Below are 17,128 nucleotides of genomic sequence, written 5' to 3' on the forward strand. Positions count from 1 at the left end.
CACAGTACTCGCAGTCAGACAGAGTGGGAGAGGACAATAGCCCATCTCTTCTGTACACTCCTTATCACTCGTAAAGGGACAAACACATTCTGTTCCCAAGGATAACATTTCTGCCACAAGCATCCATCTTACTGCTTTCCACTAAAATAAGCATCCATTTTATATTAGCTAAAACAACAAAAGAAACCATCTTTACTACAACAAAATATAATATCTCTAATTGACTATACCAGCTAATAGCATAGATTTTCAGCTATGGAGGGCGTGCAGCGTAGGTTCACTAGGTTAATTCCCGGAATGGCGGGACTGTCGTATGTTGAAAGGCTGGAGCAATTAGGCTTGTATACACTGGAATTTAGAAGGATGAGGGGGGATCTTATTGAAACATATAAGATAATTAGGGGATTGGACATATTAGAGGCAGGAAACATGTTCCCAATGTTGGGGGAGTCCAGAACAAGGGGCCACAGTTTAAGAATAAGGGGTAGGCCATTTAGAACGGAGATGAGGAAGAACTTTTTCAGTCAGAGAGTGGTGAGGGTGTGGAATTCTCTGCCTCAGAAGGCAGTGGAGGCCAGTTCGTTGGATGCTTTCAAGAGAGAGCTGGATAGAGCTCTTAAGGATAGCGGAGTGAGGGGGTATGGGGAGAAGGCAGGAACGGGGTACTGATTGAGAGTGATCAGCCATGATCGCATTGAATGGCGGTACTGGCTCGAAGGGCTGAATGGCCTAATCCTGCACCTATTGTCTATTGTCTATTGTTTAATGAGCACTGCAGAAAGACTCGAGTCGTTTATCACTTTATTCAACTCAGAGGAAAACGATTTGTTAACTGCCACAGTTAGCACAGTAGTAGTTAACAGGCAGTGGTTATACAATGTGTCATCAATACATCGAGCGAAGTCTCGTCGTTCATGGGGAATAATCATCGGGAAATGCATTGTATTGAATTGTGGGTGTGTGTTTAAACAATACGCACTGTACTTCACCAACAATCATTAACGGCTTGACTGGTCGCTGTGGGTGGGCGGGCGGACCCGCGGTGGGTGGGTGGGCGGACCCGCGGTGGGTGGGTGGGCGGACCCGCGGTGGGTGGGCGGACCCGCGGTGGGCCTTCCACTGAAGGTGCCGCTACAGGGAGGCGCAGGCGGGCTGGGTTGTGTTGTGTGCAGCACGTCCTGCAATCAGTGGTGAACACTCGGTACATTGAGGATGTGCTGGCATCCCCTTCACTAACCGAGCACCTGGTTAAAGAAAGCAGCGATGGGTTTGTTCTGTGGGCTGGGCAGGGAGGTGCTGCCCGGTGCTTGCCCCAGACTGAAATTACCTGCAAACCTGTGTCTACGACGGCAATAACTCAACCCGTTAAATCACTGGACAGCTGCAAGAAACAGATCATCACTTTCTCCAACTATCGTTTAAAAAGACAGTAAAGTCACAGTGGTGTAGGAAAATAACTGCAAATGCTGGTACAAATCGAAGGTATCACAAAATGCTGGAGTAATTCAGCAGGTCAGGCAGCATCTCGGAGAGGGGGAATGGGTGATGTTTCAGGTCGAGAATCTCGACCCGAATCTTCACCAAGTCACAGTTCCCCACAAAGTTGGATAAAGTGTTATTGTCTGGCACATCGATGGAGAAAGCGCACGCACAAAGAAGTATGGACTTGCAATCATTCTCTGTAACATGGGGTGCGCTTTGTGTTTGAGGAGTTCGCTATACTACTAGACTTGATCTTTTTGATCCTCTTCGGCCTGTTTTCTTCCACCCGATTCAATATCAAGCCTATTATGCCTATGGCGTATTTATAAACAGTAAGTTTCTGGTCTCGTGCCTCAATCCCCCCCACCTTCTTCCCAACCTCAGCCTCACGGACCTTAGAGTACCCCTAGTTCCTAAAAACCCATTTCCATCACTGGATAGGTGACGTTTCACAGAGATGCTGCCTGACCCGCTGAGTTACTCCAGCACTCTGTGAAACGTCACATATCCATGTTCTCCAGAATGCTGGAGTAACTCAGTAGGTCAGAGGCAGCATCTCTGGAGCGTCACCTATTCCTTGTCTCCAGGGATGCCATCTGACCTGCTGAGTTACTCCAGCTTTTTTGTCTACCTTTGGTTTAAACCAGCATCTGCATTTCCTTCCTTCACATAGAACAATAGAGCATAGGAACAGGACCTTTGGCTCACAAGGTTCGTGCCAAACATGATGAGTCAAGAATGTTTAATTAATCATATCTACCATTAAATTAATCTCCATGGCCTGCACATGATCCATCTGCCTCCATGTGCCTATCTAGTAGGGTTGCCAACTTTCTCACTCTCAAATAAGGGACAAAAGATGATGTCAACGCCACGTGACCTCACCCAGCCAGCAGCCACGTTCTCCCGCTCCACCAATAACGGCCGCCCAGGCCAGGAGGCAGGTTGCTACCCTCCGTTAGGCAGCGGCCGGGCCTCTAAGCCTATGTTTGGACCCACAGCGGCCCCATGGCCTACACTATCGGGGCTTACAGTGACCGGGCCTACACCACCCCCCGGGCCTAATATGGGACAAGGGCGGGACAAACTAATTTAGCCCAATTTACGGGATGCCCGGCTAATACTATGTCGAAGCCTCTGAAAGACCTCTATCTTATCTGCTCCCACCATCACCACCTAAAGGCTCTGCCCCCAGTCTTTGATATTTCACCCTGGGTGAAAAGTGCCCCTGTCTACGTCTCACATAATTTTATAAACTTCCATCACGGCTCCTCTCAGCCTCCGACGCTCCAGAGAAAACAATCCGTGCAGTTAATTACCCTCTAATCCAGGCATCATCAAATGAGCTACATGGGGTGAGTTTGCTCTGTGCCTCCTCAACCCACCGACATCACCAGTTCTCGACACAAAATGCTGGAGTAACTCAGGCATCTCTGAAGAGAAGGAGTGGGCGACGTTTCGGGCTGAGACCCTTCAGATTGATGTCAGGGGAGAGGGAGATACATAGATAAGGAAGTGTAAGGTGGGAAAACAGAACAAAGGCAATGTAGCTGGAGAAGGTAACAACAAAGCAAACAGATATAAAATGTATTCACAAAATGCTGGAGTAACTCAGCAGGTCAGGCAGCATCTCGGGAGAGAAGGAATGGCTTGACGTTTTGGGTCGATACCCTTCTTCAGACCCTTCTTCATTTTCTTACACTAAAATGTAGTCGGAGTCAGCAACATCACTGGTTATGTTACATGGAAACACAGAAAATAGGTGTCGAGCCAGCACCGCCATTCATTGTGATCATGGCTGATCATCCACAATCAGTAACCCGTGCCTGCCTTCTCCCCATATCTCTTAATTCCACTAGCCCCTAGAGCTCTATCTAACTCTCTTTTAAATCCATCCAGTGATTTGGGCTCCACTGCCCTCTGTGGCAGAGAATTCCACAAATTCACAACTCTCTGGGTGAAAAAGTTCCGTCTCACCTCAGTTTTAAATGGCCTCCTCTTTATTCTAAGACTGTGGCCCCTGGTTCTGGACACCTGCAACATTGAGAACATTTTTCCTGCATCTAGCTTGTCCAGTCCTTTTATAATTTTATTGATCCTTGCCACCACCTAGAACTCACAAGCTGTCATCAGCATTTCCTCGTGTGAATGGGCTGCTAGACTTTACCTTTGGTCATCGGTGTAACCAAGGCTTGCGCCTGCTATGTTGCGCTGGGGTTGAGGATGCGGGGCTGTCTTCACTCATGCAGCATCGGTGAGGCTGCACCCGGAGTGTTGAGTTCAATTTTGGTTGTCGTGCTGCAGCAAATATGTCATTAAGCAGGAAAAGAGTGCAGAGAAGATTGATGAGGATGTTGCCAGGACCTGAGGGGGAGGTTGGGCAGACTAGCATTTTATTTTCCTTGGACCACAGGAGGCTGAGAGGTAATCTTATTAATAGAGGTGTATGAAATCATGAGGGGAATAGACGGAGTGAAATCACGGTCTTTTATCCAGGGTAGGGGAGTTAACAACTCGACGACAGGGGTTTAAGGTGAGTGGGGCAAAGATTTAACAGGAACCCGAGGGGTAACTTTTTCACACAGAGGGTGGAGGGTATGGAACGAGTTGCCAGAGGAGGTAGTTGAGGCTGGTACAATAACACTAGGCGGTGGCTGGTGACACAGCGGTAGAGTTGCCGCCTATCAGCGCCAGAGATCCGGGTTCCGACTACGGGCCTGTCTGTACGGAGTTTGTGCGTTCTCCCCGTGACCTGCGTGGGTTTTCTCCAAGATCTTCAGTTTCCTCCCACACTCCAAAAACTTGCAGGTTTGTTGGTTAATTGGTTTGATATAAATGTCAATTGTCCCTAGTGTGCGTAGGATAGTGTTAGTGTGCAGGGTTTGCTGGTCGGTGCGGATTCGGTGGGCCAAAGGGCCTGTTTCTGCGCTGTATTTCTTAAACTAAACTAAAACAACATTACCTTGTTTGCACTTTACCTTGTTTCCTGTTTTTCCCCCACTCCCTTTGTTGTTTTCGTTTTCACCTTGATTTAATTATTTATTTTATAACATCGATATGGAAGTGGCATTCTTAATCTCATTGTACTTGTACAATGACAATAAAGATATTGTATTGTATTGTATTATAATGCATTGAGACAGGTAGATGAATTGCAAACATTTAGTGGGATATATGTGGGCAGGGCAACTCCGCGACTCCACAGAGATTTGAAAACGGGTGACTTTAGGTGTGTGAACAGTGCAGGGGAACTTTATATTGGGTCGTGCTTAGATGGAAGGCATAAAGGAGTTGGGCTGAAGGGCTTGTTTGCATCTTGAATCACTGAGAAGCACGGTGGCGCAGCGGTAGAGTTGCTGCCTCACAGCGCCAGACCAAGCCAGCCATTCCTGACTACGGGTGCTGTCTGTACGGAGTTTGTACGTTCTCCCCGTGACCGCCTGGGTTCCTCTGGCTTCTCCGGTTTTCTCCCACACTCCAAATATGTACAGGTTTGTAGGTTAATTGTCTTGGTATAAATGTAAAAAAATTGTCCGTAATGTAGGATAGTGTTAGTGTGCAAGGATCGCTGGTCGGTGTGGACTTGGTGGGCCGAAGGGGCTGTTTCCGGCACTGTATCTCTAAACTAAACTAAACCAGCCGTACAGTGCGTTAATTGACTTCTGTAAACCAGAACTAGGGGCCATAGTCTCAGAATAATGGGGAGGCCATTTAAAACTGAGGTGAAAAAAACCGTTTAAAGAGACGTATAAAATTATAAAAGGCCTGGACAAGCTAGATGCAGGAAAAATGTTCCCAATGTTGGGAGAGTTCAGAACCAGGGGCCACAGTCTAAGAATAAAGGGGAGGCCATTTAAAACTGAGGTGAGAAGGAACTTTTTCACCCAGAGAGTTGTGAATTTGTGGAATTCTCTGCCACAGAGGGCAGTGGAGGCCAATTCACTGGATTAATTTAAGAGAGAGTTAGATAGAGCTCTCGGGGCTGGTGGAATCAAGGGGTATGGGGAGAAGGCAGGCACAGGTTACTGATTGTGAACGATCAGCCTTGATCACAATGAATGGCTGTGCTGGCACAAAGGGCCTCCTCTGTTTCTATGTAAATTGTAAGTTGTTGTGAGTATGTAGAGTAGGGCTGGTGTGGGCGGTGCGGATTCGGTGAGCCTGTTTGTACGCTGCAAACGTTGTAAAGTGTAAGGTCTGTGTGACTCTCACTAGGAGCTGGAGGACCTTGTGCGGACCGCTGGGGAGGATGGTTTTGTGGTGGTGAGCTTCGGCTCCATGCTGTTCTCCGTTAACCTGCCGGGGCTGCTGAGGGAGATGAACGCTGCGTTTGCCCGCCTCCCGCAGCTGGTCATCTGGAGACATCTCCCCACTCACTGGCCGAGCGACCTGCACCTGGCCCCCAACGTCAGGCTGGTGGACTGGCTGCCCCAGAACGATCTGCTCGGTAAGGGTAGGGCTCACCCTCCAGCGGGCCTCAGCTTGCTGTGGATTCACACCCACCAGGCCCTTCGGCCCACAGTGTCCATGCTGGGCATGGTGTTAGATGAGGTTGTGGGGAGGAGGTGTGTGGGGAGGGGGGATGTGGGGAGGGTGGGGTAGGGATAGGGAGTGGTGTGGGGAGGGGGGGTGTGGGGAGTGGTGTGGGGAGAGGGGTGTGGGGAGGAGGTGTGGGCAGGGGGTGTGTGGGGAGGGGGGAGGGGGGGGTGTGGGGAGGGGGGGTTTGGGTAGGGGGGGTGTGGGGAGGGGGGATGTGGGGAGGGTGGGGTGGGGATAAGGATCGGTGTGGGGAGGGGGGTGTGGGGAGGGGGGGCCGTGGGGAGGGGGTGTGTGGGGAGGGGGTGTGGGGAGGGGGGTGTGGGGAGGGGGGGATGTGGGCAGGGGGTGTGTGGGGAGGAGGTGTGTGGGGAGGGAGGTTGTGGGGAGGAGGTGTGTGGGGAGGAGGTGTGGGGAGGGGGGTTGTGGGGAGGGGGGTTGTGGGGAGGGGGGTTGAGGGGAGGAGGTGTGTGGGGATGGGGATGTGGGGAGGAGGTGTGTGGGGAGGAGGTGTGTGGGGAGGAGGTGTGTGTGGAGGGGGGTTGTGGGGTGGGGGGTTGTGGGTAGAGGGGGATGTGGGGAGGGGGATGTGGGGAGGGGGATGTGGGGAGGGGGAGGGGGGTTGTGGGTAGGGGGGGATGTGGGGAGGAGGTGTGGGGAGGGGGGATGTGGGGAGGGGGGATGTGGGCAGGGGGGGATGTGGGGAGGAGGTGTGTGGGGAGGGGGGATGTGGGGAGGAGGTGTGTGGGAGGGGGAAGGGCTGGGGAGGGAGGGAGGGAGCATTGCAGGGAGTGGGCTGAGGCTGCCGGGGAGTGAGAGGGGCCTGCGTTTCTCTACAAGGTAGCCGAGATGGCCCACCTCTCTGCCCCCTGCCCTGCTCTAGCTCACCTCTCACCCCCCTGCCCTGCTCTGGCCCACAGGTCACCCGAAGGCCCGTCTCCTGGTGACGCACGGAGGCTTCAACAGCCTGATGCAGGCCGTCTACCACGGGGTGCCGGTGGTTGGGGTGCCACTGTTCGGAGACCAGTTTGATAACATGGTGAGGGTGGAGGCCAAAGGGCTCGGGCTGACTGTGGACGTCACCCAGGTACAGGCGCTGCACCTCAGCCACACCATGGACACCATCATCAGGGACACGAGGTGCGTACAACCCGTCCCACCAACTGTGCAACGGCAAGGGTCTGCAAGAGTCCGTTTTGTGAGTGTGTAAGTGTCAGTGTATGTGTGTGCATGTGTCTGTGTGTTTGTGTCTGAGTGAGTACATGTCCAAGTGTGTGCGCACCTGTCAGTCTGTGTGTCTGAGCGTGTGTGTATTTGTGTGAGTTTGAGAATGTGAGTGTGTGTCTGAGTGTGTGTGTCTGAAAGTGTGCATGTCTGAGAGTGTGTGTGTGTGTCTGAGAGTGTGCGAGTGTGTGTGCATGTGAATGTGTGTGCGAGAGTGTATGTCAGAGTGTGTGTCTGAGAGTGTCTGAGAGTGTGTGTGGCTGAGAGTGTGTGTGTCGGACAGTGTGTGTGTCTGACAGTGTGTGTGTCTGTGAGAGTGTGTGTGAGAGTGTTTGTGTTTGTGTCTGTGCGTGTTTGTCAAGTCATGTCAAGTCAAGTCAAGTCAATTTTATTTGTATAGCACATTTAAAAACAACCCACGTTGACCAAAGTGCTGTACATCTGATTAGGTACTAATTAAAAAAAAAAAAAAATTAAAAAAAATGAAACATACAGTAGCACGCAAACAGTTCACAGCGCCTCCTCAATGAGCCTCAAACGCTAGGGAGTAGAAATAGGTTTTGAGCCTGGACTTAAAGGAGTCGATGGAGGGGGCAGTTCTGATGGGGAGAGGGATGCTGTTCCACAGTCTAGGAGCTGCAACCGCAAAAGCGCGGTCACCCCTGAGCTTAAGCCTAGACCGCGGGATAGTGAGTAGCCCCAAGTCGGCCGACCTGAGGGACCTGGAGTTAGAGAGGGGGGTTAGAAGATTTTTGATGTAGGGGGGGGAATGTCCATTTAGGGCTTTATACGTGAATAGGAGGAGCTTGAAGTTGATTCTGTACCGTACAGGGAGCCAGTGGAGAGAGGCCAGAATCGGGGTGATGTGGTCCTTTTTACGGGTACCCGTCAGGAGTCTCGCTGCGGCGTTTTGGACCAGTTGCAGGCGGGACAGGGAAGATTGGCTCATCCCAGTGTATAGGGAGTTGCAGTAGTCTAGGCGGGAGGAAATGAAAGCGTGAATGATTTTTTCTGTGTCGTCGAATTGGAGGAAAGGTTTGATTTTAGCTATGGTTCGAAGTTGGAAGAAGCTGGCTTTTACCACAGCGTTGACTTGCTTATCAAATTTTAATGCAGAGTCAAATATCATGCCGAGGTTTTTGACATGCGGTTTGACTAGGCAGGATAGACTTCCAAGACTGCCTGTTATCAATTTGATGGAGTCGGGGGGGGGGCGAATAGGATGACCTCAGACTTGCTCTCATTTAATTGGAGGAAGTTCTGTGCCATCCAACATTTTATGTCCTCAAGGCAGTGTGAGAGGCTGTTTAAATTTGACTGGTTGTTGGGTTTCAGGGGGAGGTAAAGCTGAGTGTCATCGGCATAGCAGTGGAAAGAAATGCTGTGCCTTTGAATGATTTGGCCAAGGGGGAGCATGTATAGAGAGAAGAGAATGGGGCCTAGGATGGAGCCTTGTGGAACTCCGCAGGAGAGGCTAGCTGGAGCAGAGGAATAACTGCCTATGTTGATGGCGAAACTCCTATCTTTGAGGTACGAAGCGAACCAGCTCAGGGCAGTGCCATCAATGCCAACCGCGTACCGGAGACGGTCAATAAGGATGGTGTGGTCCACTGTATCGAACGCTGCGCTGAGGTCGAGAAGGAGCAGGATTGCACAGTCGCCGGTGTTGATGGCGAGAAGCAGGTCGTTGTGTACCTTCAACAAGGCAGACTCTGTGCTGTGGTGGGCTCTGAAACCTGACTGGAAACTTTCCAGGATGGTGTTTTGGTGCAGGTAGGGCACTAATTGGTTTAGAATTGCCTTTTCAAGGACTTTTGACAGGAATGGCAGTTTGGAAATGGGTCTGTAGTTGCTAGGCAAGGTGGGGTCTAGGTTAGGTTTTTTCAGTAGGGGCTGGACCACCGCGTGCTTGAAACTGGTTGGAACAGTGCCAGTGGGCAGAGAACTGTTGATAATAGAGAGGATGCTGGGACCGGCTATTGCAATGACATCCTTCAGAAGGGCAGTGGGGGCAGGATCAAGGGGGCAGGTTGCAGGTTTCATAGCGGACAAAAGCTTTGCAAGGGAGGATAGAGTGACGGGTTGGAAGCAGTCCAATTTAGATGAACAGATTAGTGAGACAGCTAGGTCACGGGTGGGAGGGGAAATGTTCATTCTAATGTTCTCAACTTTGTTGGTGAAAAATTTAGCGAATTCTTCGCACTTAGCAGGGGACCCAACTAAGCTGGTACTGGGGGCGGGACATGTGACAGAGGTAATTGTTCTAAATAGGACCTTGGAGTTATGAGAGTTTTTGGAAATAATGTCGGAGAGGTATTGTGCTCTAGCAGACTTTACTGCTTCCTGGTATTTGAGAAGAGTGTGTGTGTGAGTGTGTGTGTCTGAGTGTGTCTGTGTGTGTGAGTGTGTGTGTGTGTGTCTGAGAGTCTGTGTGTCTGAGGTTGTGTGTGTGTGTGTGTCTGAGAGTGTGCGTCTGTGAGTGTGTGTGACTGAGGGTGTGAGTGTATGTGTGCGTCTGAGGGTGTGAGTGCATCTGAGGGTGTGTGTGAGGGTGTGAATGTGTGTGAGGGTGGGTGTGTGTGAGGTGTGTGTGAGGTGTGTGTGTGAGGGTGTGTGTGTGGGTGTGTGGGTGTGTGTGTGACTGTGTGTGTGACAATAGACACTAGGTGCAGGAGTAGACCATTCAGCCCTTCGAGCCAGCACCGCCATTCAATGTGATCTTGGCTGATCATTCTCAATCAGTACCCCGTTCCTGCCTTCTCCCCATACCCCCTGACTCTGCTATCCTTAAGAGCTCTATCTAGCTCTCTCTTGAAAGCATCCAGAGAATTTGCCTCCACTGCCTTCTGAGGCAGAGAATTCCACAGATTTACAACTCTCTGACTGAAAAAGTTTTTCCTCATCTCTGTTCTAAATGGCCTACCCCTTATTCTTAAACTGTGGCCCCTGGTTCTGGACTCCCCCAACATTGGGAAAATGTTTCCTGCATCTAACGTGTCCAACCCCTTAATAATCTTATATGTTTCAATAAGATCCCCTCTCATCCTTCTAAATTCCAGCGTATACAAGCCCAGTCACGCCAGTCTTTCAGCATACGACAGTCCCGCCATTCCAGGAATTAACCTAACGAACCTAAGCTGCACTCCCTCAATAGCAAGAATGTCCTTCCTCAAATTTGGAGACCAAAACTGCACACAGTACTCCAGGTACGGTCTCACTAGGCCCTGTACAACTGCAGAAGGACCTCTTTGCTCCTATACTCAATTCCTCTTGTCATAAAGGCCAACATGCCATTAGCTTTCTTCACTGCCTGCTGTACCTGCATGCTAACTTTAAGTGACTGATGAACAAGGACACCCAGATCTCTTTGTACTTTCCCATTTCCTAACTTGACACCATTCAGATAATAATCTGCCTTCCTGTTCTTTCCACCAAAGTGGATAACCTTACATTTATCCACATTAAACTGCATCTGCCATGCATCAGCCCACTCACACAACCTGTCCAAGTCACCCTGCATCCTCATAGCATCCTCCTCACAGTTCATACTACCACCCAGGTTTGTATCATCCGCAAATGTTAAGGGTGTATGAGTATGTGTGAGTAAGCGTGTGTGTGTGTGTTGTGTGTGTGTGGTGTGTATATGTGTGTGTGTCTGAATGTGTGAGTGCGTGTGGGTGTGTAAGTGTGTGTGAGAGAATGTGCACCCAAGTGCAAGAGTATAAACAATCTGTGTGTGCCAGTTTGTGTGTGTCTTTATGTGTGTGTCTGTTTAGGGGTGTGTGTGCATTGGCATGTGATTGTGACTGTGTGTAGTTGTTCTTTGTCACATGTACAAGTATGGTGAGGTTACTGGTACACTGACAATCTTGTTTACAGCAGCGAGGTACATTTAGACAAGACACAAGTAGAAATTGCACTTAAATTATACGTGCATCACACAAATTCCACAACACGGCACAGAAGACTGCTCAAACACTAGTAAAAAAATCTACGATCTGAAACAAAGACCATATTAGTGTGAGTGATGGCCAAGTGTTCTGTAGACACAAGCAGATGCTGGATCACAAAAGTACTGGAGTAACTCAGCGGGTCAGGCAGCATCTGTGGAGAACATGGATAGGTGACGTTTCACACAGTGCTGGAGTAACTCAGCGGGTCAGGCAGCATCTGTGGAGAACATGGATAGGTGACGTTTCACAGAGTGCTGGAGTAACTCAGCGGGTCAGGCAGCATCTGTGGAGAACATGGATAGGTGACGTTTCACAGAGTGCTGGAGTAACTCAGCGGGTCAGGCAGCATCTGTGGAGAAAATGGATAGGTGACGTTTCACAGAGTGCTGGAGTAACTCAGCGGGTCAGGCAGCATCTGTGGAGAACATGGATAGGTGACGTTTCACAGAGTGCTGGAGTAACTCAGCGGGTCAGGCAGCATCTGTGGAGAACATGGATAGGTGACGTTTCACAGAGTGCTGGAGTAACTCAGCGGGTCAGGCAGCATCTGTGGAGACCTTGCCGCCCTAGTTTGCAGGAATCCCTCATTTGAAAGGCCAAGCAATCCACCCTGCTCGATATATATATATTTTTTAGATTTAGAGATACAGTGCGGAAACAGGCCCTTTGGCCCACCGAGTCCGCGCCGCCCAGCGATCCCTGCACATTAACACTATCCTACACACACTAGGGCCATTTTTTTTTACATTTACCCAGTCAATTAACCTACATACCTGTACGTCTTTGGAGTGTGGGAGGAAACAGAAGATCTCGGAGAAAACCCATGCAGGTCACGGGGAGAACGTACAAACTCCGTAAGGACGGCACCCGTAGTCAGGATCGAACCTGAGTGTCCGGCGCTGCATTTCCTGTAAGGCAGCAACTCTACCGCTTTGCCACCGTGACCGCCCAAAATATTCTGATATTTTGACATTTATTATGTTCAGCTTTGGACACCATGTTATAGGAAAGATGTTGTCAGTGGGTACAGACAGACTTACAAGGATGTTACCAGGACTAGAGGGTGTGAACTATAGGGAGAGGTTGAGTAGGCTGGGACGCTATTCCATGGGGTGCAGGAGGATGAGGGGTGATCTTACAGATGTGTGTAAATTCATGAGAGGAATAGATGGGGTAGTCTCTATCCAGAGTGGGGGAATAGAGAACTGGATGATGTAGGTTTACGGTAAAGGGTGATAAATTTTATAGGAATCTGAGGTGTAACATTTTGATACAAAGGGTGGTGGGTGTATGGAACAAGCTGCCAGAGGAGGTAGTTGAGGCAAGGATTATCGCAATGCTTAAGAAACAGTTGTACATGGATGGGACAAGTTTGGACAGATATGGGCCAAATGCAGGCAGGTGGAACTAGTGTAGATGGGACATGTTGGTCGGTACGGGCAAATTGGGCCAAAGAGCCTGTTTTCATGCTGTAAGCATCTATGACACTGTGGAGTACATTGAAATTGACAAGCGATTGTTTCTATTGTCACTTGTGCCACAACTCTGGTTCGGACCTACAAAGAGAAGGTGGTGGATACTGCCCGGTCCATCGCAGGTACTGACCTCCCCACCATCGAAGGGATCTACAGCAGTCACTGCCTCAAAAAGAGACCCACACCACCCTGACCACACACTCATTTCACCCCTGCCACTGGGAAGAAGATATGGGAGCCTGAACAGGGATTGTTCAACGTACCCGACAAAGAGTCCATGCAGCCATGAGGCTATTATACACTACAAGGCTGCACGGTGGCGCAGCGGTAGATTTGCTAGAATGTTGCCAGGACTAGAGGGTCTGAGCTATAGGGAGAGGTTGAGTACAGCGAATGCAGCGCTTTACAGCGAATGCAGCGCCGGAGACCCGGGTTCCATCCCGACTATGGGTGCTGTCTGTATGGAGTTTGTACGTTCTCCCCGTGACCTGCGTGGGTTTTCTCTGAGATCTTCGGTTTCCTCCCACACTCCAAAGACGTACAGGTTTGTAGGTAATTGGCTTGGTGTAAATGTAAAAATTTCCCTAGTGGGTATAGGATAGTGTTAATGTGTGGGGATCGCTGGTCGGTGTGGACCCGGTGGGCCGAAAGGGCCTGTTTCTGCGCTGTATCTCTAAACTAAAAACGAAAAACCTCCAGGTAAGCGCTGAATTACTGACGTTGGGGCATTGGTTTTGTCTTTTTGCACTGTTATTGTTTGTGTTTATGTGTGTGTGTATGTATATACATATATATGTGTGCGTGTGTAGGCATGTACGTATATGTGTGTGTGTATGTATATACATATATATGTGTGCGTGTGTAGGCATGTACGTATATGTGTGTGTATGTATATACATATATATGTGCGTGTGTAGGCATGTACGTATATGTGTGTGTATGTATATACATATATATGTGTGCATGTGTAGGCATGAACGTATATGTGTGTGTGTATGTATATACATATATGTGTGTGCGCGTATGTAGGCATGTAATAATAATAATAATAATAATAATATTCTTTTATTGTCATTCGATACCGAGTGACGAACGAAATTACATTTTCCAGCAGTCACAGAACACAACAAAAAGAACACAAGACACACAACCCCAACACAAACATCCATCACAGTGACTCCAAACACCCCCTCACTGTGATGGAAGGCAACAAAACTTCCTTTCTCTACCCCCATGCCCCTCCCACAGACAGACAGCTCGACCCCTACTGAGGCGACCGTCCCGCACAGCCCCCGCAAGGAGATGGAAGTCCCCGCGGCCGAGCCGCACCGAGCGCTGAAACGTCCCGCGGCCGTACCGGGCGATTGAAGGGCCCCGTGGCCGAGCCGCCCCAGGCGATGGAAGGCCCTGTGGCCGAGCCGCCCCTGGGCGATGGAAAGCCCCGCGGCCTCGCCTCGCCCCGACCTAAAGATAGGTTTCCCCCACCCCATCCCACCCCCCACACATACACAGCCAAAAACAAAAACAAAAAACCACCCCAACACCAACACACAAACAAAAAGGGAAAAAAGACAAACAGACTGCCAGTGAGCCCGCAGCCGTTAGGCGCCGCTCCCATTATGTACGTATATGTGTGTGTATGTGTGTGTATATATATAAAGACACTGAACTTTTTCCTCTCGTTTATTGGGCCGGTTGGAGTGTACAATGTTTACATGTGTAGGTCGGAACTGGAGATGCTGTTTTAAACCGTGTTTGCATATTGTGTTGTGCTGCTGCAAGTAAGAATGTGTTGTCTCTGGGGCAGATGACAGTGGAGCACTGTTGTCTCTGGTCACCTGCTGCCAGAGTGATGGCGCTTTGTGTTGTGTTTCTCGGCAGGTACAAAGCCACTGCGTTGAGGCTGAGCCGCATGCACCGTTCCTTCCCCTTCCCCCCACGCCAGCGGCTGGTGCAGTGGGTGGAGCACGTGCTGCAGGTCGGGGGAGGCGAGCATCTGAGACCCTCCGGCACACAGCTGCCCTGGTATCAGTACTACCTGCTGGATGTGGTCCTCGCCCTGCTGGTCGTGGCCTCCGTGCTGACGTACCTCCTGATCAGCATTCTGAGGGCTTGTGTGGGCATCCTGTGTCAGCCAGGGAAAGAGAAAGAGGAGTGAAGAAACTCCTCTTCACATTGAAAGGACTTCCAGTTTTCCAGAGCAGCAGGATGTAGATAAAGCCACGTGATTACACTGCATCGGATTACACTGTCGACCTACCGGTAACATGTAGGTTTACATCGAAGATGCACCCAAAATGCAGGAGTAACTCAGCAGGACGGGCAGCATCTCTGGAGAGAAGAAATGGGTGACGTCTCGGGTCGAGACCCATCTTTAGACGTGTCCAGTCTGAGCAAGGGTCTCAACCTGAAATGTGCCCCATTCCTTCTCTCCAGAGATGCTGAGTTACTCCAGCATTTAATGTCTACCTACCAGTAACATGATGGATTTAGTTCATGGACAGGGTTGACAGGACCATTTTCCAGGGTAGAAATGTCAAAGTCTAGAAGGTACAACTTTAAGGTGAGAGGAAGAAAGTTTAAACAATCTCCCAAGGGTGGTGGGTGGAGGCAGATACTACAGTAGTGTTTGAGGCTTTTTATAGATGTAGACAATATCCAAGGACCTTCATCGCTTCCTCCAAAAACTCAATCAAGTTAGTAAGACATGACCTGTTGTGCCCAAAGCCATGCTGACTGTCCCTAATTAATCCATTCTCCATGAAACTGAAGTGAATCCTATCCCTTAGAATCTTCTTCAACAGTTTCCCGACCACTAATGTGAAGCTCACCAGCCTCAAATTACCTGGATTCTCCACACTGATTTTTAGTCTGAAGAAGGGTCTTGACCCGAAACGTCACCCGTTCCTTCTCTCCAGAGATGCTGTCTGTCCCAAATACTCCAGCATCTTGTGTCTATTTTCACTGTCCACCATGTCCTGCTCCATGGTGAAAACAGACGAAAAGCACTTATTCAGGGGCGGTCACGGTGGTGCAGCGGTAGAGTTGCTGCCTTACAGCGCTTGCAGCGCCAGAGACCCGGGTTCCATCCCGACTACGGTTGCTGTCTGAACGGAGTTTGTACGTTCTCTCCGTGACCTGCGTGGGTTTTCTCCGAGATCTTCGGTTTCCTCCCACACTCCAAACACGTACAGGTTTGTAGGAAAATCGGCTTGGTAAATGTGAAAAATTTCCCTAGTGGGTGTAGGATAGTGTTAATGTGCGGGGATCGCTGGTCAGCGCGGACCTGGTGGGCTGAAGGGCCTGTTTCCGCCCTGTATCTCTAAACTAAACTAAACAGTACAGGCCCAGACTCCAGGCACATTCCGTCCTTTATCTTTTGAGTGGCGCTAACATCGCCCTGGTTACTCTCTTGTTATTAATGCAGGTTTAAAAAGCCTTGGGATTTTCTTTAATCTGACTTGCCAAAGTAATTTTGTAGCCACTTTTATCCCTTGTAATCGCCTACATGAGTTCTTTCCTCCTTTCTCTGTATTCCTCGAAGGCCCTGTCAGATTCCATCCTTGTAAACCTTGCAGTATTTCACTATTTTTCTTCTTGATCAAATGTACAATCTCTGCAATCATTTTTATTGAGACTCATGCAATGCTACTCTATTAAACAATGTAACATGCAGCCTATAGCATTTTTATATCGTGCAATAACAAAAATAAAAGTATTAAAGAGACCTTTTTTTAAAGTGCTGTGGGATAAATAACCTTGTTGGAAGTTTGAAACCCTCGAGCTCCTAATCCCTTTCCCTCATTGCCACTATTGTTATTGAATGAATGAATGAATGAATAAGCTTATTCAATCTGGTGAACCTTCTCTGTACTCCCTCTATGCAACCTTCTCAGCTGTGCGAACGATCCGTTGCAGCCTTCGGATGTCGTGCTTGGTGGCTGAGCCAAACCAGACCATGATAATCATTCATTCATTCATTCATTCATTCATTCATTCATTCATTCATTCATTCATTCATTCATTCATTCAAGTAGATAGAGTGATAATGAAGACATAAGGTGTGTAGGAAAGAACTGCAGATGCTGGTTTACATTGAAGAGAGACACAAAGTGCTGGAGTAACTCAGCGGGACAGGCAGCATCTCTGGAGAGAAGGAATGGGTGTCGTTCTGGGTCGAGACCCTTCTTCACACATGGCGTGCTTGGCTTCATCGGTGATGGCACTGAGGTTCAGAGTCAGATAGACATGATGCAGCTTTATAGGGCAGTGCTGAGGCTGCATTTGTAGTGTTTCTAGTCACCCCAACACAGGAAGGTTGTGGTGGGGTATAGAGCAAAGATACTAGAGGAGCAAGATGAACCACTCCATTGAAATCGTCTATACTGAAGTGTAGTACGCAAAGGAGCGTAACGTCCGCCATTTTAGTAAGCAAATCCCGCTGTTCGCTCTGCCTCT

At 49.4% G+C, this 17,128-nt stretch overlaps 1 protein-coding gene across 2 annotated transcripts in view; it reads left to right on the forward strand.

Annotated features, from left to right (window-relative positions):
• Positions 1-16,656, forward strand: part of LOC144611769 (UDP-glucuronosyltransferase 3A1-like) — a 39,034-nt gene extending 22,378 nt beyond the window's left edge. Inside the window, exons 5-7 of one of the 2 annotated variants that reach the window (XM_078431021.1) lie at positions 5,698-5,929; positions 6,939-7,224; positions 14,552-16,656. In XM_078431021.1, the coding sequence (XP_078287147.1) occupies positions 5,698-5,929; positions 6,939-7,224; positions 14,552-14,828 (795 nt within the window). In that variant the 3' untranslated portion in view covers positions 14,829-16,656. The remainder of the gene's footprint in view (positions 1-5,697; positions 5,930-6,938; positions 7,225-14,551) is intronic. The other variant, XM_078431027.1, reaches the window with a different exon arrangement.
• The last annotated feature ends 472 nt before the right edge of the window (positions 16,657-17,128 follow it).

The sequence above is a fragment of the Rhinoraja longicauda genome, chromosome 3, assembly GCF_053455715.1.
Source record: "Rhinoraja longicauda isolate Sanriku21f chromosome 3, sRhiLon1.1, whole genome shotgun sequence".
Taxonomy (NCBI): domain Eukaryota; kingdom Metazoa; phylum Chordata; class Chondrichthyes; order Rajiformes; family Arhynchobatidae; genus Rhinoraja; species Rhinoraja longicauda.